The sequence below is a fragment of the Fundulus heteroclitus genome, chromosome 20 (assembly GCF_011125445.2).
Source record: "Fundulus heteroclitus isolate FHET01 chromosome 20, MU-UCD_Fhet_4.1, whole genome shotgun sequence".
NCBI classification, from domain to species: domain Eukaryota; kingdom Metazoa; phylum Chordata; class Actinopteri; order Cyprinodontiformes; family Fundulidae; genus Fundulus; species Fundulus heteroclitus.
In genome coordinates this window covers 41,303,253-41,329,313 of record NC_046380.1, presented here as the reverse complement: position 1 = coordinate 41,329,313, position 26,061 = coordinate 41,303,253, and the positions used below count along the sequence as shown (strand labels likewise).

The 26,061-nt window shown below is 41.5% G+C and overlaps 2 protein-coding genes across 2 annotated transcripts in view; both read left to right on the top strand.

Annotated features, from left to right (window-relative positions):
- Positions 1-16,006, top strand: part of LOC105933956 (integrin alpha-5) — a 91,911-nt gene extending 75,905 nt beyond the window's left edge. Inside the window, exons 20-30 of the mRNA XM_036151918.1 lie at positions 4,328-4,478; positions 4,738-4,830; positions 5,081-5,160; positions 8,588-8,668; positions 8,766-8,871; positions 8,977-9,135; positions 9,240-9,347; positions 12,202-12,315; positions 12,647-12,748; positions 12,844-12,966; positions 15,271-16,006. Coding sequence (XP_036007811.1) covers positions 4,328-4,478; positions 4,738-4,830; positions 5,081-5,160; positions 8,588-8,668; positions 8,766-8,871; positions 8,977-9,135; positions 9,240-9,347; positions 12,202-12,315; positions 12,647-12,748; positions 12,844-12,966; positions 15,271-15,354 — 1,201 coding nt within the window. The 3' untranslated portion in view covers positions 15,355-16,006. The remainder of the gene's footprint in view (positions 1-4,327; positions 4,479-4,737; positions 4,831-5,080; positions 5,161-8,587; positions 8,669-8,765; positions 8,872-8,976; positions 9,136-9,239; positions 9,348-12,201; positions 12,316-12,646; positions 12,749-12,843; positions 12,967-15,270) is intronic.
- Positions 16,007-18,570: 2,564 nt separating this feature from the next.
- On the top strand, positions 18,571-24,816 carry fbxo2 (F-box protein 2). The gene is made up of 6 exons (XM_021322788.2): positions 18,571-18,673; positions 19,708-19,778; positions 23,596-23,722; positions 23,946-24,038; positions 24,120-24,255; positions 24,403-24,816. Exons 2-6 carry the CDS (start codon positions 19,742-19,744, stop codon positions 24,535-24,537), a joined length of 528 nt encoding a protein of 175 aa, XP_021178463.1. The 5' UTR covers positions 18,571-18,673; positions 19,708-19,741; the 3' UTR covers positions 24,538-24,816.
- Positions 24,817-26,061: the final 1,245 nt, after the last annotated feature.

Below are 26,061 nucleotides of genomic sequence, written 5' to 3'. Positions count from 1 at the left end.
AGCGAGATTGCTTCTAGTGCCAAGAAGATCATTTGACCATAACTGCTAGAAGGACAATGAGCATAACAAGAGTTACTGCTATGCTAAAATGCTTGCTATGTCTTATTATGTAATGCAGTAGAAGAGATCATCTTTAAATGAGCATCATCTAATTTAGTGCTACGAAAGACAAGCATGACTTATTCCCAGGTAAAAACAAGGGTCTATGCAGCTCGTAATCATAATGCACCAGGTTGTGTATTTGGCTGAATGATCTCCTGCTCTTCTTGGCACAATCAGATAAGATAGAAACTTGATCATTCTTTGTCTGTGAATGGACACCAGAGAGATATTATTCAGTGTGACCCCCTCCCCCCCAAATAAATCACCATTCACACGGCAAACGCGCACACTTTGACTTTCCCCTCCTTGCTATGTTATGAGGAGGGTTTTGAATTATGTAGCCATGTGATTCCTGTTTGCTGCAAAATACAATCAGTGCAACAAGTTTCCCATGAAAGCTCAGAGATTTGCATGGAGAGCCGCTTCGGGGCTCAGCTTAAATGATTCAGCACATGCATAAGCATTTCTCTTCGCTGTAAAACACAGTAGTCCCCTTCCATGGGCCAGCATTCCTTAAAGGCGGGCTGTTTAACATTCATAGTAAACCCAGAGGTTTAGCACCGTGCATTTGTCATGCTTTAACTAATTTGCTCCATTCACCCTTATTTTCTTTTTCCTAACAGATGAATTTCTTGTTCAAGGTCTCAGCGGTAGGCTGCACTTTTCTTTTGACTCTCAGCATCTGTTCAGAGTTGATGTTATTCCATCAGCGTTGCTTCCTGTGCATTCGCTATACCTTGGCCTAATTAAAATCATCTGCTTGTTTTGCCTGGAGAGGGGTCACTGCGTCCAGACTCTGTAGAGACGGGGGGGACGGAATGAAAGAAGACCCCCAGTTCTAACCCTCGGCAGACCTCGTTGCGCCTTCTGCTCAATAGAAACAGATTTACAACAGAGCAGCAGACTGGGAGGGGCTGCTGTCGGAGGGTGTCGAGAGAATTTATCACAACACTAAAAATATGCTGGGGCTCGTTACGTGAAACATGTGGAATACATGGGGGGTCGGTTTCCTGAAACAAATCTCAGCGATCATTTTTGGCTTGGTTTCCAGGTTGGCAATAGACAGACATGTCACAGAAAATGGTCTTCAGGGTGAGTCTGAAAGACCAATGCATTGTTTCCACATACTGATTTTCATTATCTACTGGATTGTGCTCATGCCCTTTTGACCCTTTGGATGAATTTGTCAATAGTCTGTTCGTGTCCCTCATCACATCAGTGCCTTAGGATGTCTTCCTATGTTTTGGTGTTAGTGTGCAGACCAGTGTTGGTCATTTTGCCCTGTCATCGTCTAATGCAATTTAAATTTCAGGAGTTCTGTTGCAGATTTTTCACAGAATTAATTGGACCTCTCTGCCAGGGGAAGTTATGTACCCACCATTCATCAATTAGTTCCCTGGCTGGGGGATTCTTTGCACCTGCTTTGACACTGAACAATTTATATTGATTTTCTAAAATTTACTAATCATCTACTGTTAGGAAATGTTATTATCTGATCCCCACAAATGATTTCTTCCAGCAGGAGGTCACTTAGAGCCCAGTATATGGGACCCATATGGATTTTGCTCTGTCCTGGTGGGTATTAAGTGGGCCTGGACTGTATATATGTCTTATATGACTATATGTAAGTCTTAATGTAGTTTCAAACGAGTTTTAGTGAACACATCTTGAGTAAATTCTGCTCAAATGTGTACCAAATCTTAATCAACATGGTTTGACTATAAAACTTGTAGACAATTGTGCCTCAGGCCCATTTCCTACTCGTTTGGGTTCCATATTGTGACAAGAAGCTGGGCAGGCAGGACTCTAACGACAACTCAGACTCAGACAGTTTCCAAGATTCGGATGTTTAATGAGGGTCCACAGGTCAGTCACACAGGCAGAGGTATCCAAAAACACTGGGCAGAGGCAGAGTCGAAGCAAAAACAGGATCAAAAATCACTAGACACTAGAAGCTCGGGAAAAAAGGTCTGGAACGCTTGCTGGGAGAAGCTAAGACGAACTGGCAAGGAAGGAAGGGCCCAGACTGCTTAAATACACAGGAGGAGATGATTGGGAGCAGGTGTGATCAATCAGGCTAGGGCAGGCAGCAGAGGTGGGGCAAAACAAGTTGCCATGTTACACATATGTAATAATGTTTTTTTGTAACTGTCAAAACCTAACTAGAGTAAGGCCCAGTCCACACAGAGACTAGATTAGATGTATCAGCAAAGGTATTTTGTCGTTTAGGCTGTGCATCCACAAAGATCTGGCATTTTGGAAGACCGCAAACAATCATTTTTGAAACTGGGTCTCAGAGTGGAAACATTTCAAAATGCCAGTTTCATGACGTTGTTGCTCCATCTCTCTCTATAACCAGCATGCACCTCATGCTTAATAACAGAAAGCACGGTGCTGTTCAGTGTTGCATTCATGCTAAGGTACATATTGGCTTTGTTATGGCCGTTAGTAGCGCTGTTGGACCCGCTCAACATGGTGTGTCCTCTGCCAACCCATATAAAGATCACCTTAAACATGCACGAGTTCTTGTGTCTGATCCTGACCTGATCTTCACCGGAGTTGTCTACACATGCCCAGTGTTTATTTCTTGTTTCTGTGGCTGTGTCACAGCGCCACCAACGGGCCTGGCCTACCTACTACAGTGTTTTTCAGTGGTGCTGCATCCTCTCATGTGGACGCATATTTAGTCTTAATCGTTTAGGAAACTTTACTGTGTTCATCGTCATGTGGACGGGGCCTAGGTTTTCTTTAATGTCAAAATGCAGTTTTACCACAATCCCTTTTGTGGATGGTGCTCAGCATGCTAAAAGTGATCTGAATTAAATTTACCTCAGCATAATACTGCATATCTTTCACTATAAAACCCATCTTCTACAATGGCTCTCTCTTTCTTCCACTGTCAGTGGACACTGGGGTAATTTCTTTATACATGAGCCAACATCTTGGAAGTGCTACACAGTTACTGCTGTTCCAGTTTTGTCCATCACGATTCCTGCTGCCACTATAAGTAGCATAAAACCCAAAATGATCCAGCACAGCAAACCAAAATGATGTAGCTGTGGATTTATCTTCCATTTCTGGGCCTCCTTTGTTTTTTAACACTTGCCAGTCCCACAGATCCCTAATTAGATATTAAGCCTTGCTGAATTCCACGGGATTTAGACTTAGACTTAGACTTAGACTTTCTTTATTGTCATTTTGTAGCACAGAGTGCATACAGAACGAAATTTCGTTTTTTCATACAGCTCAGGGAAGAAGCTGCTAGGTGTTGCTTCTCAATAGTACTATATTAACTGAATTTCAGCACATAAAACAATCTCTGCTTCACAATTTGTTTCTCTGGAGCATAACTTGTGTGTTAACACAACACCTATTAGGAGAGACACCAGTAACAACCTTGGAAAAGCAATTGTTGCTCTCCTGATAATTTAAGTCACACAGTTAGGAAAGGTTCCACACAAAAAGACAACATTGAAGGCAGTTCATCTTCCCAGAGTTGAATGTCCCAGCATATTCAGACTAAGGTCAAACTCTGCACTCTCAAATAAACTACAAAAAACAGGCAACCACAAGACCTCTGGAACAATGTCCCTTGAACAGATTAGATCAAGGTAAATTGTCTGGACATCCAACACACACAGCACCATGTTTGAGAAAAACAAAACACAGTATAGTTTCATAGGATAAGAGTCAAACACGATGGCTAAGAGCTGACGAGTTTGTCTTGCTTTGTAGCCAAGGCACCTGAGCGTCTTGCAGTCATTGAATCGACTTTTATCTTCTCTGTATACAAAAATACTTAAGAGGTGAATTTAACATTATCTGTCCAACAGCTGAAGCTCAGTCCAAACTGATTGATCAGCAGGGCAATGTTGCCAAACCGCTTAGAGAGAGAGAGAGAGAGAGAGAGAGAGAGAGAGAGAGATACTGATACTGTATTAGTTTAGTCAAAGTCCAGAACTCAACTCAGTTGACAGGCTTGTATAGGACCTTAGGAGAGCTGTGCAAAAACTAATGCCTGGAAACCTTGCAGAGCCAAGGACATTTTCTCACTCAGTTCTTCCCATGGCTGTATTGACAGTCATGAAAACTTTCCATGATGGTTTATTCAACAACTGCAAAACAACCTTTATTGTAAATTGATCGAAAAAAAGCTACTAATGAGTTGTTTTTTGATTCGTTTGGAAGAAGCATGGTGCCAATGCTGGTGTTCTCTTTTTTCCAGTGATAAGTCAGAGGTCTACCTGGGAGATGAAAATGCCTTGAGCTTGAGCTTTAATGCCAGGAACGAGGGAGAGGGAGGGGCTTATGAGGCAGAGCTCTACGTGATGCTGCCCCCAGAAGCCGACTACAGCGGGATTGCACGCGACAATGAGGTATCTATATTTCTTTTCTGAAATGTTATTCTCAGTCAAGTGCAATGAGAAATTGTTGGCTTTTGTATCAATGTCCAGCAAGACTGCTTTATTTAGATTGCAAACTAGGTTGGACTGTGATGCAGCACCTTAGACTATGGGATACAGTTTCTATTCCCAACATCAAAATTCTTCCTGATGTTCTGACTTGTTTATTTCGGATATTGTGGATATATTGTGGAGCAATTATTGGAATTTGATTTGTTTTTGTCCTTTCCAGAGTCTGACTCAGCTGACGTGCAGCTACGAGTCCGATAACCAGACCCGCCATCTGGTGTGCGATCTGGGAAACCCCATGAAGTCTGGTACCAGTGTAAGAACCGGAAAAACCGACAAGTTGTTGTTTTTCCTTTATTCAGTCTTCATTCTCCGTACATAATTAGTCAACTTTAATTACGCACACCCAGATAAACTCAGCATGTTGTGACACTGATCTGATGTTAGCCGAAATCCAGATTTTTGAAATCTATTCTTGTTTACACTTGCTGATGATATCTAAGTTTTTCTTTTAAAAAAGAGTCCAGGCTCTTTGGAAATTATTGTGCCTGTTTTTCTGTGTGTAGTTATGTGCCGGCCTTCGATTCACTGTGCCGAGACTGACGGATGCTAACAATGTTGTCCAGTTTCAGCTCCAGATACGAAGGTAGGTTGATACTCTTTGGTGGGATTCATTTTTGTTAAGGGATAACCAACTAACTCTATAATGAAGCTGCAAACATGATGGCCTCCTACAAATGTTGCTTCTGTTTAATGGTCGGCTAAGCAACAAGTATCTGGCAAATATGGAATAACTACTCTTGGATGTTGTTCAGTTGGTAGTTTTGCTTTGTGGCAAGCACCCAAAAATTTTTATTCCACACTGAAAAAGGGCTCTACCTTTGAGTGACTTAACTTTTGCAAGAGTGATTTGGTTCAGCAACTAGAAGATAATCAACAAATTATTTAAACTATCTCACATTTCCTCAATTTTCTAAAGAACCATGTTTTCTTTTGTTAGAGTCTCATTCAGAAATGTATTTATTCTATTAATTTTATTTCCCGTAATCCTTCCCAATAAAAAATCAAAGAAATCAATCATCTATTGTCTACATCACCACCCATCCATGCATGGTTGGTTGGGCAGTCAGGGCTGGTGCCTATTTCCAGCAGTCATTAGGCGACAGGCAGTATACACCCTGGTCAGGTCACCGGTCCATCACAGGACAACACAGAGACATAGGGGAAAAAAGACATGCACCCACACCAAAGGAGAGACCAATGAACCTAAGGTTGGTTATAGCTGGAGTACCCGGAGAGAACCCATTCATGCACAGGGAGTTCATGCAGATCCATGTAGAAAGACCCCTGGCAGGATTCAAACCCAGGACCTTCTCGCTGCAAGACAACAGTGCTAACCCCTGACCGAAAACTTGATTGGGAGGCGGAAAAAAACATTTGTACATAAATGTTTTTTTTTTAAACGAGGTTCTTTGATATTGATACAAAATTATTACAAATATGTTTTTTTACAGTTTTTATTGATTGCTTTGACATGTTTGAAGAAACTGGCAACCTCTGAGTTTTCATCATCACCATCTCAGCAGAGCAAAAGACACTTCTTGCAAATGAGTTAACCCATTCTCATTGATTTGACACATTTCCCCCACCCTTTTGCAAAACAGTTAACACAGATGTCATTCAAGCAGTCCAACCTGCATTGCATTAGTTGTGGTAGCAAAACAGAAACCATATGTTCCCAGCTCTTAGAAACTTCTTGATCAGTATAAAATCACTGAAGCAACCTTTTGACACTTCTTTACACAATTTTTCAATTTGCAATCAGTCTGCAGGCATTAAAATGTGTCATGTTGTGTATTGTTCTTTGCAAGCTTGGATAAGGCAGATGAGAGTCAGAGCAAGAGGTAGATGGCTCATGGGAAGAAGATTATGAGGAAGAGGAATCTGTGTGCGAGATGGAGGTGTAGCTGGAAGGGCTCAAGTTACAGATGAAATTTGGGCAACTGTGATTGATCATGTGGTAAATCATGGCCTTTCACTTAGAGGGGCTGGACAAAGAGTCCAACCTGTTCTCAACAGAAACACGGTTGCATCCATTGTAAGAGGTTTTCGACGGGAGAGCAGTTATTGCTGCTATACAGATATATCTCTATCTTTTCCTATAGAGGAATTCTTCAGTGCATGGAGATGGAAGGTATATGATCACTGCCCCTTGGAGCAGATGCCCTTGCTCAATGCAACAACTTCTGCTGCCCATTATATAGATGCAGAGGCATGTCAAGGATGATTCAGACATGCAAGAAGACTTTTCCTTAGGTGCATCTCAAGGGAAAATATTGAGTGTGATGAAGATGAGGCCATGTGGCCTATTCGTCAAGAGAGAAGAGACTAGAAGAGACAGACAGCACTAGTATCTTCCGTTGGAATATTTCATTTGTAGCCACAATCTGAAAAAAAAAAGAATGAATAAGCAATAAAATTTGGATCACAGCATATCTGACTCTGGGTCCATTTTTTGCAAGAAGGCAAATTTGACTACAAATGATACTGATATGTAAGCTGCCTACAGTCTTTGGCTACAATGAACCAGCAATGCTGCACTGTTTCACAGTGAGTGTGGTATTTTGTATTTTGTTGCCCTTTGTGTAATAAATGATTGGAAGGACTCAAACATTTGTGTGCAGGTTGTGTTGTTTAAGGGTAAAATTTGCCTTTGGTTCATATTTTACATGTTTTGGCAGAGATGGAGGCTTTTGCAAACAAAATGTGCAATTTTGACCATTGTTGCAACTGTTTAGGCCTCTGCATTAACTGTTTTGAAAAATGTGGGTTTTGAATTGACTGCTGAACCGTTCCAGAGCTCACTTCAACCGAGCTGAGACCGAGGTTTTGAGGCGGAGCCTAGTTTGCTTTTTTTGTCCAGATGAGAGTTCGGATCAAACAAGGATGGTGTGGATGCACCCTTCGGATAGGTCTACGGGCTACACAAAATATGTTCAAAGTCCTTCTCAGATAATGAGAACCCCCCCCAGTTTCACCTATTTTGAGCTTGTTTCAGAATGAGCTGTCACGTTTATGCAAACAAGTTGTAGTTGCTCCCTTATAGCGCTAGCATCCCTATTGGATTTTTAATGTAAATCAGCATCATGGTAACCTTTAGTTGTCTTTTCAGCTGTAGTTAATCATAACTACAATACAACAATACATTTTTCAACATGTATTGATGCCAGTGTTAAGCTGTGTATATGATTTGTTCCAAAATAATTATAACTTCAATCTAAGATGTGATATAAAAGTCATGTGTTAAATTATTGTGTTACAATTTTACATCACTTGGGTTGCTAGGTTGAAGGGTTGGACTTGACTGTGGGCGCCAGGGTCACTTGGTGAGGGGCAGTGTCCGCCGATTGTGATGTAATAATAATTTTTCCAGAGACCAACAAAACAAATTGCCAAAAAAACAGCTGGATGTTTTTTTTTAGTGCTAGGACTCTTTCTAGAAGCAATGATCCAAATGGAAGTACAAAAAAACCTGCAAAAAGGGAGTTTTTCATAATAGGTCACCCTTAAAGCTAGGAACGTGTTAAATAAAGACCAGATATATGATGGAAAATCTGTTGGATCACCTGAAGAAGGCTTTGGACAACAATCTGACATACTTGGAGAACTTTAATGGGGCAGAGTGGATGGAAATGACCAAGTCAAGAACCGGTATGCTGCATAAAACAAAAATGTAAAAAGTAAAATTTTAATACAAAAGACTAAAATGTTGCCTGTGCAACCAGGCTGTTGCTGTTTTTTATTTTCTACACACACACCCCCTCCCTAACAAATGTCTTTGTTTTCCAGTTGAATATGACAGGATAAATGTCATATTAAAGGTGGAAAATGTTTGAAATTGTTTATCATGCGCTTAGTCTTTTAAGTCTCAAAAACCTGGAATTTTGGCAGGAGTGTTTGTGCAAGACAGTGTTATCATTAATGCCATCATCCAGAAGCCTTTTTAGAATAACTCATCTTTGTAGTTTGAGTCGATTATAAAAATGTCTGTACATTTTCTCTCTGTGTCGTAGTAAAAACTTCAATAACTCTGAAAGTAACCAAGTGCTGTTGGAAGTGCAGGTTGTTGCCAAGGCTGATGTGATCCTGCAGGGGTAAGGCTTCATTATCACCCATCCTACAGTACATTTTCACTGTACTTTAATGGTAATGATTAGGACTGCAGCTAAGGTGTGACTGTGGATCTTGCAGGGTTTCTCGGCCAGACAAACTCATCTTCCCTCCTCCCAACTGGACCGCTCACCACAAACTGTGGGAGGAGCAGGATGTTGGCCCCGAGCTTCAGCAGGTTTACGAGGTATAAAGGGATTTATAGTTCTTCTTGTTAGCTGTTCTATTTCCTACATTGGGATGTCAAGTAAAGGACGTTTAGATATCCTCTGTTGAAACTGTCGTCTCGCAGTTGGTGAATAACGGCCCCAGTGTTGTGAGCCAGACGACATTAGAGGTGAGGTGTCCCCTGAGCGTCCAGGGCCACGCTCTGCTCTACCCTGTGGAGTTGGTCACTGTGGGGCCCCTCAGCTGTTCCTCTAGAACAACCTTTAATGCAAAGAAACTCAAGGTGAGGATACACAATAAAAAAAATCTTGATCTCTTGGAATCTTGGTCTGTTTATGTCCTTGAACACGAGATCCTATTTGCCAATGAGCCTTCCCATGTGCGCAGCTTCAGGCTCCAGTGTCAGAAAGTCCTACGTCAATGAAGTCCAGCGCCGAGCACAACATCCAGAGGAGGGAGGTGTTCAGGGATCCTCTGGCGGAGCAAGGAAACCTGGTGAGACTGCGTGTGAAAGAGAGACAAACCAGTTATGAAGAATGAGTTTTAAAACGGAGCATATGTTCTGGAACATCTGTTTTAATCCTCCCTTTTTTACATCCACATAGAAAATGACTGGTAAATGTGCTGAATGCGGGTATTTTTAAAAGAAACTACCCCCTCTTTCAATTCTAGGGTTTTCCATACCAGTGCATAATGAAACAGGGTGTACAAAAATATACATTTGATCACTTTGTCACTATTTGTTACAGTTTTTATTGGTTGTTTTGACCTGTTTGAAGAAACTGGCAGCCTCTCAGTTTTCAGCATCACCATCTCTGCAGAGCAAAAGACACTTCTTGCAAATGAGTTAACCCATTTTCATTGGTTTAACTCATTTTCCTCACCCTTTTGCAAAACAGTTAATGCAGATGTCATTCATGCAGTCCAAACTCCATTGCTTTAGCTGTGGTAGCAAAACAGAAACTATATGTTCCAAGCTCTTAGAATCTTCTTGTTCAGAATGAAATCACTGGAGCACCTGATTGACACTTCTTTACACAACTTTTCAATTTGCAGTCAGTTTGCAGGCTTTACGTAAAAGGTGCCATGCTGTGTATTGTTCTTTACAAGCATGAATGGTCAACGTAAGGCAGATGAGAGTCAGAGTAATAGGTAGAGGGGTCAGGGGAAGAAGATTATGAGGAAGAGGAGTCCGTGTACGAGGTGGCAGTGTAGCTGGAAGGACTCAAGTTACAGATGAAATTTGGGCAACTATGATTGATCATGTGGTAAATCATGGCCTTTCACTTACAGTAAAGGGGGGGGGGGGGGGGACAAAGAGTCAAAACTTCTTTCAATAGAAACATGGTTGCATCCATGGTAAGAGTTTTTCGACAGTAGAACAGGTATTGCTGCTATACAGTATATACATCTCTATATATTCCTATAGAGAAATTCTTCAGTGCATGGAGATGGAAGGTATATGATCACTGCCCCTATGAGCAGATGCCTTTGCTCAATGCAATGTCTGCTGCTGCCCACGATATAGATGCAAAGTCATGTCAAGGATGGATCAGGCATGCAAGAAGATTTTTCCCTAGGTGCATAGCAAGCAAAAATATTGAATTTGACGTAGATGAGGCCATGTGGCCTATTCGTCAGGACAGAATGGACTAGAAGGAAAAAACAGCCCTAGTATTTTGTGTTGGAATATTTCATTTTTTGGAATATTTCATTTGTTTATCTGGAAAAAAAGAATGAAGAATCAATAAAATTTGCATCACAACATATTTGCTTCTGGATTAATTTTTTGCAAAAAGGCAAATTTGACTACAAATGACACTGACATGTAAGCTGCGTACAGTCTTTGGCTACAATGAACCAGCAATGCTCCACTGATTCACACTGAGTGTGGTGTTTTGTATTTTGTTGCCCCTTGTGTAATGAATGATTGGAAGGGCTCATAACATTTGTGTGCAAGTTGTGTTGTTTGAGGGCAAAATTAGCTTTTGGTTCATATTTTAAATGTTTTGGCAGAGTTGGAGCCTTTTGCAAACAAAATTTGCAATTTTGACCATTGTTGCCACTGTTTAGGCCTCTGCGTTAATTGTTTTGAAAAATGTGGGTTTTGAGTTGACTGCTGCGTCAAAGCAACCTATAAAAACTGTAAAAAAGGGAAATCAGGCTATATTTAAGAAGCTGTGTGTGAAAACAGGAGTAGCTACACCCTATGATTTAGTAAGCTGAGATCCCCTTTATTAGCATTAACTCTTGGTAGCTGTTGTTCTGTTTGACTTTATGAGCCCCTCAATGAATGCTTGAGGATTCTTGGCCCAATCTTGATTACATTATGACTTCAATTCATTGATATTTGCAGACATTTGGTTCTGCACTGCTCTCTTTAAGCCCCACATCATTTGAATTGGGTTAAGGCCTGGGACTTTGACTGGACCTAACTGAACCATTGCAATGCCTTGATTCTTTTCTCTTTCAGCCATTCTGTTGTCGATTTGCTGCTGTGTTTGGGATCATTGTCCTGCTGATGATCAAGTTTGGAGCATACTTTAGCCATCAGATGGATGGCCTTACACGTGAGAGTGACTTGTCTTAAAACAGCAGAACTGAGATCACAGCGGCACTCTTAAAACTGCAAAATAAATTAGAAACGGGCTTTCTAGTCAACCTTGGTTTTAATTTGGACTCTGTGTGTCCTCTAGACACATGGAGGTTTCCCTCCTCCTTGCCTCAGAACGCTGTGGGACTGATCCCACGATCTCTGACATAAAGACACTCCACTGGATGTTCAGTCCTAGAGTTTGTTATGGTGCTGTTTTTATTACAGCATGGTTCTGCTTACCAGGGGTTTGCATATTAGTGTGGTCCACCCGGAATAACCCAATAATACCCTACAGGAGGTTCTGCCATCCAGACCAAATGTTTAAATCCTAATGAGGTTGTTTGCTTTTAGAGAGGAAGTGGGAGCAGATATGATGAGCACCGGTTAACATCTCACAATGTCAGCAGTAATTCTTTATGAACAGAACTTCATTAGTTCAGTGATTACTGAGTCATTTTGGAGCGACCTGGGTCAGTGACTGGGTCAGTGACTGGGATGTTTGGCAGCTCATCTTTGTTGCTATTCACATTTGGCCTGTAGAGGATTCAGCCACTCAAAGACGTTGCTTTTTATTTGTCTCCCACTACATTGGATCAAATTCCAGCGTAATTTCTAACCTGAGGAGTCTGCAGCTTTGCTTGTACAGCATCCACTGTGTAAAGCTTCTAGTCCATTGTGTTTAGTCTAGTGATTAAGTAAAGAAGAATATGTTTAATGTTTGCCTCTGACCTTGCTGACTCTGTCCTTCTGTAGACGTGCGGCTCAGTGGAATGCTGGAAGCTGCACTGTGACGTCGCCAGGCTGCAGAAAGGAAGCAGCGTCATCCTGACAGTACGCTCCAGACTCTGGGCTAAAACCTTCCTCGAGGTGAATCTAGCTGGCTTACTCTTGTGTGCAGCACTGATGCTCATGATTAGTTCAGGTCAGCACTAAAAATGCAGAGTGGGGGGTAAAACCAACTCAGCTTGAAGCCATCTGTTTTCTCATACTGCCCCCTTGTGGATGTTTGCGCTGACAGAACATGGAGACGTGTTCTCTGTAAAATAATGCTGAAATCCAACAGTCAGTGAAGTTGATCATGTTTTACAAAGTCCCTCTAGATCTCCATATTATCACTCCACTGATAATAACCATAACTGTGTTAAGGCTTTGCGCAGTGCTCCAACCTAGCCCTTATCTGCCATTTGCTCATCCACAGCGCCCCTACAAGCAGCACATCCTGGAGTGTTCTGTTCGGTATGAAGTAAACAAGATGCCATATTCCATTCCGCCCAAATTCAAGCCATCTGGCTCAAAGAAGGTGAAATCCTAAAGATTAACACTTAACCGTTTTCCTTGTGAATGTTATTCTCCTGTACATGTTGACGCCAGCTGCACTGTGTTTCTGCTGGCCAGGTGGTGGCGTCTGTGCTGTGGAGCAAGCCGGACAATCAGTTCTCCATTCCAGTGTGGATTATCATCCTGGCTGTTTTAGTTGGGCTGCTGTTGCTGGCAGTGCTGATATATCTGCTGTACAAGGTAAAACAAGCTGATGTAGAACCCAACACAAGCATCCTCCAGTCTGAGTGAGATTACCCAAAATAAAGTTAGAAGTTCGTTCTTATCCAGGACAGATTCGATATCAATGTTTCCCTGATCTATGATGGTTCCTACCAAAGTTTACCATATTGAGGAAGTCATGAGAGATAATTTGATACTTGTCAAAGTAAAGTCTAGGTGCATCTCAAGGGAAAATACTGAGGTTTACGTCTTTACGGACTGAGATGTTACCAACATGGAAAGAAATAGTTTTTTTCCAGTTGACTTATGTTTAATCTTGACTACTATTTGCTGCTGCTCACAAGGTCAAACCAAATGCCTTCTGGAGTAAAAAAGATAATCAGACGAAACGGAGGTTGAGCTATTTGGCCACAATGACAACAAAACACCCTCAACCAAAAGCATGGTGGTGATGTCATGTCTTGATGCAACATTGAAACAAATTGGATGCTACAATGAAGACTGAAATGTATGACATTTTGTATAAATTACCAATGAAGAAGCCAGAAACACTTTTACAATGCCTTGCAAAAGTATGTGGTCACTTTTGAGCCACAAAATTCAATTTATTTCAATAGAGGCTTATGCGAAAGCCTGAAACAAAGTAATTGTAAAGGCAAAATAAAATGAAACATGGCTTTAAAATGCTTTAAAAGGGGCCATGTTTTGTGGTCTGTTGTGCTCTGATGAGGCTGTGTGAATGTCAAGAGCAGGTGCTAAAGGAGCTGCTCTTGTTGTACAGTGCGATAGACAGGATTATCCTGTCCTGTCAGGATGAGGGGTTCTATTGGAGAAACAGCCCAAATATGCAACTGCATGTTCAAAAGTCACAAAATTTACCAGCGACTTTAGAAAAAAAGCAAGCCCAGACGCAGAGTTGACAGCTCTGCTTTTGTCACATAACTGCAGCGCAGCGTATTAATTACATGTAATCCCAGGTAAAACAAGATCCGTGCGAATAGGGGACTGCAGGCAGGCAGCCCAGCAAAGCTGAAAAAAAAAATCCGCTCCCAAGCCTAGTGCCTCAAAAAGAAGGACAAACATGCATGTGGGGCATTCAAAATCCGGACTGTCACCGGCGTTAAGCCGTACGCGTGATCACCCTACTGTTCTTTTCTTTTGTTATTGCAGTTTTCCAGTTTTTGTGTACCTCTGAAAGATTTGGCTATGTATGCTTTGTTTAATAAAAAAAATAGAAATAAAAATTAAACAAAACAATGGAGGGTGACATAACGTCCGTGTTTCTACGTCACATCCAGTAATGACGCGCAGTAGGAACGCCCACTGTAGGAATGCCCACACAGCGCTGCAGTTATATCTTACTGGTTCAAGCTGACATAGAGAGGCTGATCTGGGGCTGCTGCTCTCTGTCTGCCCGCTCGCTGCAAAAGCGATTGTCCAATATTCAACCAAAAACGAACTGCACCGAGGTCCGATACAAGACTGTGTTATGTTGATATGTTCAGCGCATTTTACTGAAGACTGTTCAAAAAAACGTATGTTCCAACACTAAAGGTGGCGACCACAACGTTGTCATCACCCGTCATTTTATTTCATTTCTAAATGCTGTCTTAGCTCATGAGCACTCTTTGAAGCAGCAAGGCAGCGAGCTCTCTGCTGCGGTTGCGGTGGAGAGCTCGCTGCCTTGCTGCCGTGGACCGGTCCCATTGTGTCCATGACTTTGTTTAGCAGTTGTGTGGCAAATAATGACGTTATTGTTCAAAAATATTTAATAGTAAACAGAGAAAAATGAACAGATTGAAAAATGTGACCCAAACAAATATAAATATATGTACGCAGTTCCTAGACAGACTACATTCAAATGCTCTGCACTCCTAGAGACTCCAAATACACAACAAACTATATTTAAGGGTTAAAAAAGTGGATTTCATGTGATATGTCCCCTTTTTAAGACTGTGAGTAGGTACAAATACATACATTCCTTCACTGCACCCAGGTAAATGTGTGTATAGTATTGGAATGAAGAATCTGTTAACTGTTCCATCCACTGCAAGCCTATGTGTATCCAAGACTGGGGAGCTGCATGAAACCCGACCCGATTGTGTCATACTGAAACAGCAAACCTTCATTCTGATAAAAGAAATCCTCAATATCCCTATACTAATGAGAAACTTAGGGTATTTATTTAGTTTTACTGTGTTTGCTATGCGCAACTGCACCCTCTTAGGTTTTTTAATTTTAGAGCCACTGCAAAAAAAAAAAAAAAAAAAAACATTTGGATATCTCTGATTTTAGTTCTTTGCTCTTCATATTTATCTGCAGATGGGCTTCTTCAAAAGGTCAGATCCGTATGGAACAACCATGGAGAAGGCCCACCTTAAACCCCAGGCATCCTCTGAAGCTTAGATCCAAGAAGGAGGTTCTCATCCTGCAGCTGTTCCACAGAACTGGAAAAGCACCTTCCCCAACCAGGGACGAGGCTCACTGATCATAAGCTGGCACCCCTTTTGTGCAGGGTGATTTATGGGTGCTGGATCACTGGAATCATGTTTATCTGGTGCTGCACTAAAATACCAAAGCAGAAGAGATGGCTTGGGCCATGCAACTGGAGAAGCAGTGCTGTTTTGGAAGTCAGTTTAGACAGTGGGGGCCTCATCAGAAGCTCCAGCGTGTTGAAAATGTTCCTCCTTGGTCAATCCTGTGTGAACCTAAAAGAACAAATGCACCTCCATCAAACATCACTAAATCTCCGGCTTTGCTGCATTCTAAAAATGTTGCCTTTAAACCAAGCTTGGCTCCGCGTTTGAAAACTGTTCAGAACTCCAGCTTTTTATTGATCTGAACACCACTTGTTATTTATGGCCCAGTGTTTTTCTATTGATTGTTGAATGTTAGTGTGTATTGTCTGCAGGAAACCTGATCAAACTGCAACGTCTGACTTGAATCATTCCTCTCCCATATTGGGAGGTTCTGTGTGTATGATGTAATGTATTCACTGTGTTGACCTCATTGCTGTTGTGGCTATAAAATAAAGCTGAATTTTGTGTAATCACCCAAAGCAGACTTCATGGTTTTCATCTGTGAGTAAATGGCAACCAAAAGGAACCACATGCTGCTGATAGGATCCCTAGACAGGATGACTGCAGTTCTGTAATGCTTTTTGCAGATGATGTGATGATTTCAGACAGTGACCTGGATTTTGAATTGGAACAGATTCTTGCTGACAGTGTAGAAGCTGGACTTACACCAAAGTGTTCAGGCAGCAGTGAGCAGATGTGTAAAGTTAAGCCTTAGATTTACCATTGGGTAGAGGATTTAAATAACTTAAAATAGAGCTAAGGTCATTTATTTCATCAACGCAGTGGGGGGAAAAACTATAAAAAAAACTCCTATGTAGATTCATTACATACACAGGGAGCTTTTTTAACATATGATCAATGTTAACTTTGACATTTGCGGCTTACGCTAACTAAAAATGAAAGTTCAACTTACATAAGACCAATACATTTTTGAAATTATTTCTCGTAATACAGAAATCTATTATGGACATATTATGGCCTGCACAAACATAGGATGACTGCTGTCTTGATGGTTTTCTAGCATACAGGCACTGAGACCATCCACAAAGAGAATAAGCCAAAATAGGCGAGGAGCGCTGTATTCACGTATCTTAATGGAAAGTTGAGTAGAATTAAAAAACTAGTCGAAAAAAGGTGCACAAACAACAGAAACCGCAGCCTTAGGAGGATTGTTAAAAGCTCATTCAAGCATTTTGGAGACCAACATTACAGCATTGAACATGCTTTATTAAAAATTGCGCTTATATAGTATAATTTTCCGAGAAATAGAATTTTGGGTTGCTGCACATATAACATTGTATAAAACATCAGTTTTTATAAATCACTGACATTTGTGGCTGTCTGCTAGACAAGAGTCAAGTCAGCAGTCGCCCCCCCAAACGCCTCCGCTTGGATGTTCCCCGAAAGAACCATCCTATGGGAAAACTTCATCGACTTAGCCAACTAAGAACAAAAGTCTATATTGTAGAGTCAGCACCTAGCAGTCATCAGTGGTATTGATCTCCACAGCAGCAATTAAGTCCATTTTATTTTAGTCTAAGCTCAGTGCTTTACGCTGCACTTCAACCACCTTAGAGCAACACCAAGCTAGCATGCAGGTGTGATCAGAGGTTTATATGAAATCATCACAGCAATGACTGTCATAATAATTTTGGACTTTTGATACTTTATGTGAACCATAATTTTTTTTTGCAGGGCAGAATGATTACACTACCAACCGATCCTGAAGATTGTTTTGTAAATAGGTGCAAATGTTGCAAAGGAAATAGTTTTTTATGTTCAGGAACCACCGAGCCTTCGGTGAAGTGGAAAGTCCTGAAACCATGTGTGGCCGTGTCCACACTAACGTGAGGTTTACGTCTTTACGGACTGAGATGTTACCAACATGGAAAGAAATAGCTTTTTTCCAGTTGACTTATGTTTAATCTTGACTACTATTTGCTGCTGCTCACAAGGTCAAACCAAATGCCTTCTGGAGTAAAAAAGATAATCAGACGAAACGGAGGTTGAGCTATTTGACCACAATGACAACAAAACACCCTCAACCAAAAGCATGGTGGTGATGTCATGTCTTGATGCAACATTGAAACAAATTGGATGCTACAATGAAGACTGAAATTTAGAGAAAATTAGAAATAATTCACAATAAATTAAAACTTCTGCACCCAATTCTTTTTTAAACAAATGATTTGTGTTGTGTGTATGATCATTCCACCCTAAAAAAAGAGAAATTCAGGTAAAGTATCAAAAACCTATCATTGTAACATCAATGACAATTATGAGTTTAGGTAAACGGCCGATCACAACTGTAATTTTTAGAAGTGTTAAGTGTCTTATAGATGGACAGATTGCTAATTTTAGCTTTCCTTCAAGCATCACTGGAAAAGGAGGCAGGAAGTTGAGTCTGATTTCACAATCAAGATCTGTTCATTCAATTATTTTATGGAACTATATGTTTTTTCTACTTGGAACACAGTTTTCAATTGTTCTAAACCTGTGAAAGTCGTCTAGCAGATTTCCGCTTATCTCAAATTCCTAGCTTAGAAGATGTGAACAAAGTGGATGAAGTTGTTTTAAACTGCAAAAAACTCACAGTGAGTCATGTCCCAAGCAGCTGTTAGCTTGGCTTGCCAGTGAAAATATCTCCTTGATTCTCCCAACTCAGATCGCCCCACTTCAGTCTGGATAGGCAGGAGACGGTGGAGATGTGTTCAAGAGACAATCTTTTCCCCCTTTCACTAGATCAGTACATTTACAGTAATATGAATAAGATCACTCTCTAATTTATCAATAATTCTAATAGTTGAACTTGCTAGAAATATCATATATATATATATATATATATATATATATATATATATATATATATATATATATATATATATATATATATGATACAAAGTCAGGTTGTTTGTTCTTCTGCTGTAGCTGATGTGTTGACTCCTGCATTTGTGCTGAGTGCATTGTTGTGTTGGTCTGCTGAGTGTTGCTGAACTGCCCTTCCTGCGGTTCTAGTGTTTCTGTCCTTGCTTCTCTGCACCTCCCTCTTCCTGTAAAGAGACCCGCAGCCTATAAAAGCCTCTCTGGTGAGGGAGCTGCTTTGCAGAGGGGAACGGAGAGAACAGGACGTTTGTCATTTTCTGGCTGTGAGTAAAACATCTTTATGCATTTAGACATTAGAACCTATTATTTCTGCTTAATCATTTTGTGACTGGACTGCCTTCTTTTCTTTGACTTTGCAGCTGCTGATGACTCAGCAATTTTTCAGCAGCAGTTTTTCTGTCTTTGATGTAAACAGTAAAAATGAAAGCAAATGGACAATTTAATCAACCCCGTCTTTAATAGAACCCTCGGGGGAAGAAATAAGTATTTTAAAAAGGAGGAATTTCAATGAAAGGTTTTTCAGATTCAAATCAATTAAAATTCAAAAATACTTTATTTATCCCAAAGGGAAATGAAATGTTGATGTAACTCAATTTGTCAAGGAGATAGAAGGTGATGGCTGTGGGCAGGAAAGATCTCCTGTAACCTGTGAGACTGAATTGGCATTTTGGGGGTGCTAGATATACTAGATGAAAATATGGCTCTGCCAACCCCAGTTGTTTGTCCTACTGAGAGATATCTGTCTAAACTCTGGATGATCCTACATGATGCCTCCTATTCAGAAGGACAGAGCTTGGCTTTTAGCCTGTCTGAGTCAGCATACCAGAAAGTAGTTTTTGGAATCGGTTCAAGCACCAGACTCTACTTCATATGAGCTCAGTTTAAATCCTGTCTCTCGTAGTTAAAATTAATCACAAACTATTGTGTTTGTTGGTCTAATTCAGGGGTGACCCACTTTAATCCTCAACAGATGGTGTCTTACATGTTTCATTGGTTGCCTAGCAGCACCCCATTTGACTAAAATAGCTAAACTTTATTCTCCAGAGGCCTAGTAATTAACCATCATTTGGTTCTGGTGCGTCGAACCACGGATGGATCTAAGTTGTTCCCGATATCATCCCTTGAGGACTGACGTCATTGGTCTTAGCAACCAATGCCCACACATCAAAGATGGCTGCATAAATCACAAAAGAATGAAGACACTTTTCAGAGAAAGTAGAGGTTGTAATGGTGAAGATTAATGCAAAGACATACGAGTACTTGATTAACTGGTGATCTTCTGTGCTTTTCTGTGCAGGGCCTGAAAGAAAATCAATGTTTATTCAGTAACCATGGCTAGAAACCTGTTAAAGAATCCCAGTGGGGAGGGTGAGATGTCTTTTTTCTTCTTCCTCTCACATGTAGTTACACACAGCAGCAAATCTTGTCCACCCATTAATCTGTGAGAACTAAAGAGCAGCATTGTAGATCATGTGGGCCAAGAATGGAGCCTTGGGGAACCAATATGATGTTTTATAATTAAATTTAAAAAACTATAAAGATCTAAAAAGTCCTGGTCTGAAATTGGAGGTAGGTAAAGGCTATGCCATTTTGGTAACTCAGCTTAATAAAGAGTTTTCACTGCATTTTTTTTCCCCACACAAAGCAAAACGATTTCATTAAAACTTCACATAAAATATATTTTGCAGGTTTAGTTCAAGTCATTATGCTCACTTCCACCTAGAAAGTGCTCATTACTTCCCTAAACCCCCAGATGTAATGAAGGGAAAGCATGCTAGGAAACATCTTCAAGGTTAATATATTTGAAATAATTTTACCGTCTTAAAAGCCTCAGGAAAAACGCAGATTTAACATTGTACTTTTTGTATATTGTTGTGATATTAAACAACCCTCTGTCTGTTAAGTATTGTCTGGTGATGATCAGCTCTTAAGCTGATATCAATACAATGGTTGAAAGGAATGAATTCAAGCACTGGCGATCTTTTAACAGCAAAACCTGCACACACATAGAATGAAGGAGTGACAACTTCTTTTCAAGTCCAAGAATTTAATAACAGAAATAAAATGAGCATCCAGAGAACATCACTATATAATGCTGTTTATCTGAATTAACACAATATTTCGATTAACAAATCCTCTCTACTAGGCTAGTGAAACTTAACTAAACTACTAAGCAAAATGAAGATAAAAAGAAGCTAAGCTAAGGAACTATTTACATGCAAAAAAAAAAACAAACAAAAGACAAAACAAAAGTGGTTGGTCATAATCAGAATAATTCGGTGAATCCTTGTTCACTGCAGATCTGATTAAAAACACATGGAATGGAGTTAAAAACATTTGGCATGTGTTTCAATCCATTCACAATGCAAAGCCCAAGTTAAACAAAACATTATTTGATGAAATAATATTTTGTTTAAGTTAAAGAACCAAAGTTCACCTTAAAGAATGTGAATCTGCCATGACCTGGAATAATAAAGAGCCACTAGGGGTTCCTGTGGACAAGGGGATTCATTCAAGGTTCAGTTCCATCAGAAGCGTGTCTCTGGGAAGGATTGAGGCATCAACAGCGGCTGGAGCAAGGATGTGTCAGTGATGCAGCAGCCCTGTTCTCCTGACCTGGAATCCTTCATCATAAACTGTAAGCCTTTTTATTCACCCCGCGAGTTTGCTTCATTCATTCTGGTCGGTGTTTACATCGCGCCAAACGCAAACGTGCAGGTCGCACAGCGCACGCTCGCAGACCAGATACTGAATGTGGAGCAGAGAAATCCGGACTCCTTAGTTATTGTCCTTGGTGACTTTAACAAAGGAAACCTCACTCATGAACTTCCTAAATATAAACAGTTTATTAAATGCCCGACCAGAGAGGAGAGCATTCTGGATTACTGCTACACCACAGTCAGAGACGCTTAACACGCTGTCCCCCGTGCTGCACTGGGCCAATCTGACCACGTCATGGTTCACCTGATTCCTGCTTACATGCAGAAACTAAAACTCTGCAAACGTGTGAGGACATCAAAGAAGTGGACCAGTGAGGCTGTGGAGGATCTTCAGGCGTGTTTGGATTATACTGACTGGGACGTTTTTAGGACTGCTACCACCTGTCTGGATGAGTTCACAGAAGCTGTGACATCATATATCAGCTTCTGTGAGGACTGCTGTGTTCCATCACGAACCAGGGTGAGTTACAACAATGATAAACCCTGGTTCACAGCAACACTCAGAAGGCTAAGGTTGGACAAAGAAGATGCCTTCAGAAGTAGGGACAAATGCAGATTCAGAGATGCAAAATACAAGTTTAGCAAAGCGGTGAAGGAGGCTAAACGACTGTACTCTGAGAAGCTGAAAAACCAGTTTTCAGCCAACGACTCTGCTTCTGTCTGGAAAGGGCTTAGGCAGATAACAAACTACAAGCCTAAAGCCCCCCACTCCATGAACGACCGACAGTTAGCCAACGACCTGAACAACTTCTACTGTGGTTTCGACAGACAAAGGGACAGTCCTGCAACCACCCCCCACGACTCCACCCAACAGATCACCTCCACCTCCACCTCAGTGACAACTCTTTCCATTCACGAGAGAGACGTTAACAAACTCTTCAAAAGACAGAACCCCCAGAAAGCTGCTGGACCAGACTCTGTCTCTCCATCCACCTCCATCAGCACTGTGCTGATCACCTGTCTCCAATGTTCACATTTTAACACCTCACTGGTGACATGTCATGTGTCAGCCTGCTTCAAATCCTCCACTATCATCCCTGTTCCCAAGAAGCCAAGGACCACAGGACTTAATGACTTTAGACCCGTCGCTCTGACCTCTGTGGTTATGAAGTCCTTTGAGCGCCTTGTGCTTTCACACCTAAAAGAAATCACCGATCCCCTCCTGGACCCCCTACAGTTTGCCTACAGAGCCAACAGGTCTGCAGACGACGCTGTCAACCTGGCCCTTCACCACATCCTCCAGCACCTGGACACTGTAGGAACCTACGGCAGGATCCTGTTTGTGGATTTCAGCTCTGCCTTCAACACAATCATCCCAGCTCTGCTTCAGGAGAAGCTCTCCCAGCTGAATGTGCTCGACTCCACCTGCAGGTGGATCACAGACTTCCTGTCTGACAGGAAGCAGCACGTGAAGCTGGGAAAACATGACTCTGACTCACAGCTCATCAGCACTGATTTCCCCCAAGGCTGTGTTCTTTCTCCTCTGCTCTTCTCCCTGCTCTTTTCTCTGATGGTGATGAGTCCGCCTACAGGTGGGAAGCTGACCATCTGGTGACCTGGTGCAGGGAGAACAACCTGGAGCTCAACGCTGTGAAAACAGTGGAGATGGTTGTGGACTTCAGGAAGAACTCAGCCCCAGCTACCCCCATCACCCTCTGTGACTCCACCATTGACACTGTGGAGTCTTTCCGCTTCCTGGGAACTATCATCTCCCAGGACCTAAAGTGGGAGCTGAACATCAACTCCCTCACCAAAAAAGCCCAGCAGAGGATGTACTTCCTGCGGCAGCTGAAGAAATTCAGCCTGCCAAGGACAGTGATGGTGCAGGTCTAGTCCTCCATCATTGAGTCCATCCTCACCTCCTCCATCACCATCTGGTACGCTGGTGCCACCGCTAAGGACAAGGGCAGACTGCAGCGTGTCATCCGGTCTGCAGAGAAGGTGATTGGCTGCAATCTTCCATCTCTCCAGGACCTGTACGCCTCCAGGACTCTGAGGCGTGCAGGGAAGATTGTGGCTGATCTCTCGCACCCCAGTCACAGACTATTTCAGCCACTTCCCTCTGGCAGGAGGCTGCGGTCCATCAGGACCAAACCTCACGCCACAAGAACAGCTTTTTTATTTTTGCCCGTGACACTGGACACTGCCTCTCTCCCCAGTTCAGGACTTATAAGCTTCTGCGTTACATTAAAGTACAGTTTACTGAGTGTGTGTATATAGCTTCTGTATCTACTTTACTTATTTTATTTTGTCTGCACCATCAACACCAAGTCAAATTCCTTGTAAGTGCAAACCTACTTGGCAATAAACCTGAATCTGATTCTTATAACCTGATACACGATGGTGAATTGTAGTTTTGACTGAAGGTATATTGATGAGCACTGGTGTCCTGAATCTGAAAGCTTAATTCCAGATAAGCTACCCGGTTCTGTGATTGTCCGTTTGAGACTGAATTTCCCTCCTAGAGCAGCTGGATTTCTGGGACCTGACAGAAAATGGCGGGAACCTGTGGAGAGTGGAGGACATGCCGGGAGACTGTGGTCACGACTTCTGCAATGAGGAAGTCACAAAATATTTTGCAACTTCTTTTGAGTGAGTGTTTACTGTCATTTGTGCCGTATAAATAAAATTTAATTGAATATTACAATTGTACCACATGCAAGCCAACCCTGTCATTCTAACATTTAAATGGTTAGCAATCCTGCCTGCATCTGGTAGCAGTTTCAGCGGGACATCTGTAATAAGCTGAATGTCTAAATTTTGCCCCTCTAAATCTCAATTAATTTCTAACAATCATTCCCATGCAACACCCTAGGCTTTGCTTAAAGAGGCAGGTGATTGACCTGTTAGAGGAGGGTTACAGCCCAGATCAGCTGGATGCTCAGCCTGCTGTCACAGTGGAAGACTGGTAAGACTCCAGCGGACAGGCAGGCACAGGGTTGCTTCGGTGATGTGTGCTGCAGATTACAGTGATGTTGTCATTCTGCAGGTTTTGTGGCAGAACCGACTGTGGCTGCACCTATCAGATGACCTCCTGTCTGCTGGATGAGAATCAGGAAGTCCTGCAGGAGTATAAACATGGGCCGGAGACTCTGTGCCCCGAGGCGGACTGCTCATGGAAACAGGTTTTTCAGCTTTTCTAATCTTTTAACAGAGAAATAAGACGAAAATATCCTAATAACTAATTATGTATTAATGTGGATTACAAATTGCATAGAACATGGGCACCCCACTGCAATAATCACTGTTTTCACTCTTCTTTTGAACTCCAGGTCAGTCATACATTTTCTGACTACGGCCCTGGAATGCGTTTCATCTCATTTGAACACGGAGGACACGACACCAACTTCTGGAATGGGTGGTTTGGAGTTCGGGTCACTGGGAGCTCTGTGACTCTGGATGTCTGAACCAGAGGAACAACAAGAGGAGGAGAATGGAAACAACTATAGCCAAGAATCAGAAAATAAAACAAGGAGGACCATTTTAAACCTTAGGATTCTAAATAGCTGCTTTGAAAATGCTACAATGGCTATACTATTGACTACACCTTAACTTTACTAACATTTACATCAACCCACAGCTTGCAGCACTGATCTTTAATCAGCCTCTAACTACTTTTTGCAATATTCAATTCAAAGGTTGATCACAGTGATGGAATAAATTGGGCCATTGATTGTAATATGGAATCTGTTGATGCCTTCCTGAATTATTGCACATTGTGTCTAATTACCACCACATGCATTTTACTGGGTATTATGTGATGGAACAACACAAAACAGTGCACATTTGTCATATGGAAGGAAAATGATCTTAACCTGAAATTACACATGATCTTCACTTTTTAGTTTGGTGTGCATGTGCCCCCCCCCCCCCCCCCCCCCCTTTACTCTTATAGCACTACATAAAATCCCTGTCAACCAATTTAACTTCCAGACGCTGCCCAGTTCTTAAATGTTCCAACTTTGTTTTATCCTAGTACAACTTAAACTGAGAAGGTTCCAAATGTCCTGATGCATCTCAGTAATCCAGAAAGAAAAATAATAATAATAAAAAAAGAAATTGGCAGACAAGAAACCCAAAGAGTAGTTATCTCCTGTGTTGCAGGAGTTTCAGAGAAACTGAGACGTTTATTTTCTTAACATGACGTCCCAGTGGCTTTCAAACGCCAAAATGCATTAGGGCAAAGACTTGTTCCCTCCAAAAGATCCAGTCCCCAGGCACAATCAGAGCAACGTTGTGCATGTTACATGCCAGGAGGACTATGACCAGGTATACACTGGGGAAACAAAAGCAACCCTTGGTCAAAAGGATGGCCCAGCACAGAAAAGCAACATCATCAGGCCAAGTTTCGGCAATTTACACTCATCTGCAGGCTGGAGGTCAATCTTTCAGGGATGAAGATGTTCTCATCCTACATAGAAAAGAACTTTGATTTGGAAAGGGAGTAGAGGGAGCCATTTTTGTGAACAGAGACTGGCCATTGTTAAACAGGAGTGGAAAGATTGAGAAAGATGACTCGGTGGGATGATGTGGGGGAGCTCCTCAGTGAAAACAACTTTGTCTAAGCTAAGAGAGATACAATTGGGCCAGGAAACAATGTTAGTAAAGATATCACACAATATTAAGAAAAAACCCTTTTTATTGAATAAAATTTTTATAACAGCATAAATTGGACAGAAAATATAAATCTTTAGGCTATAAAGTTTGTAACAGCATATGGAAATCGGTAAACGGTGAAAACGTGTTTCCAAATGTTTTTTCGCAGCCTAAGACTGTTAGAAGCAGTGGCCCAACAGTAACTAATATGTTTATGAGTTAGAAGGCATCACTATTCTTAAAGTAAACTAAAAGATAACTCATAAGCACCCCACAGATCCCTATAGAGCAGGAGTCCCCAACATGGTGCCAGCAGGCTCCAGGTAGCCCCCAAG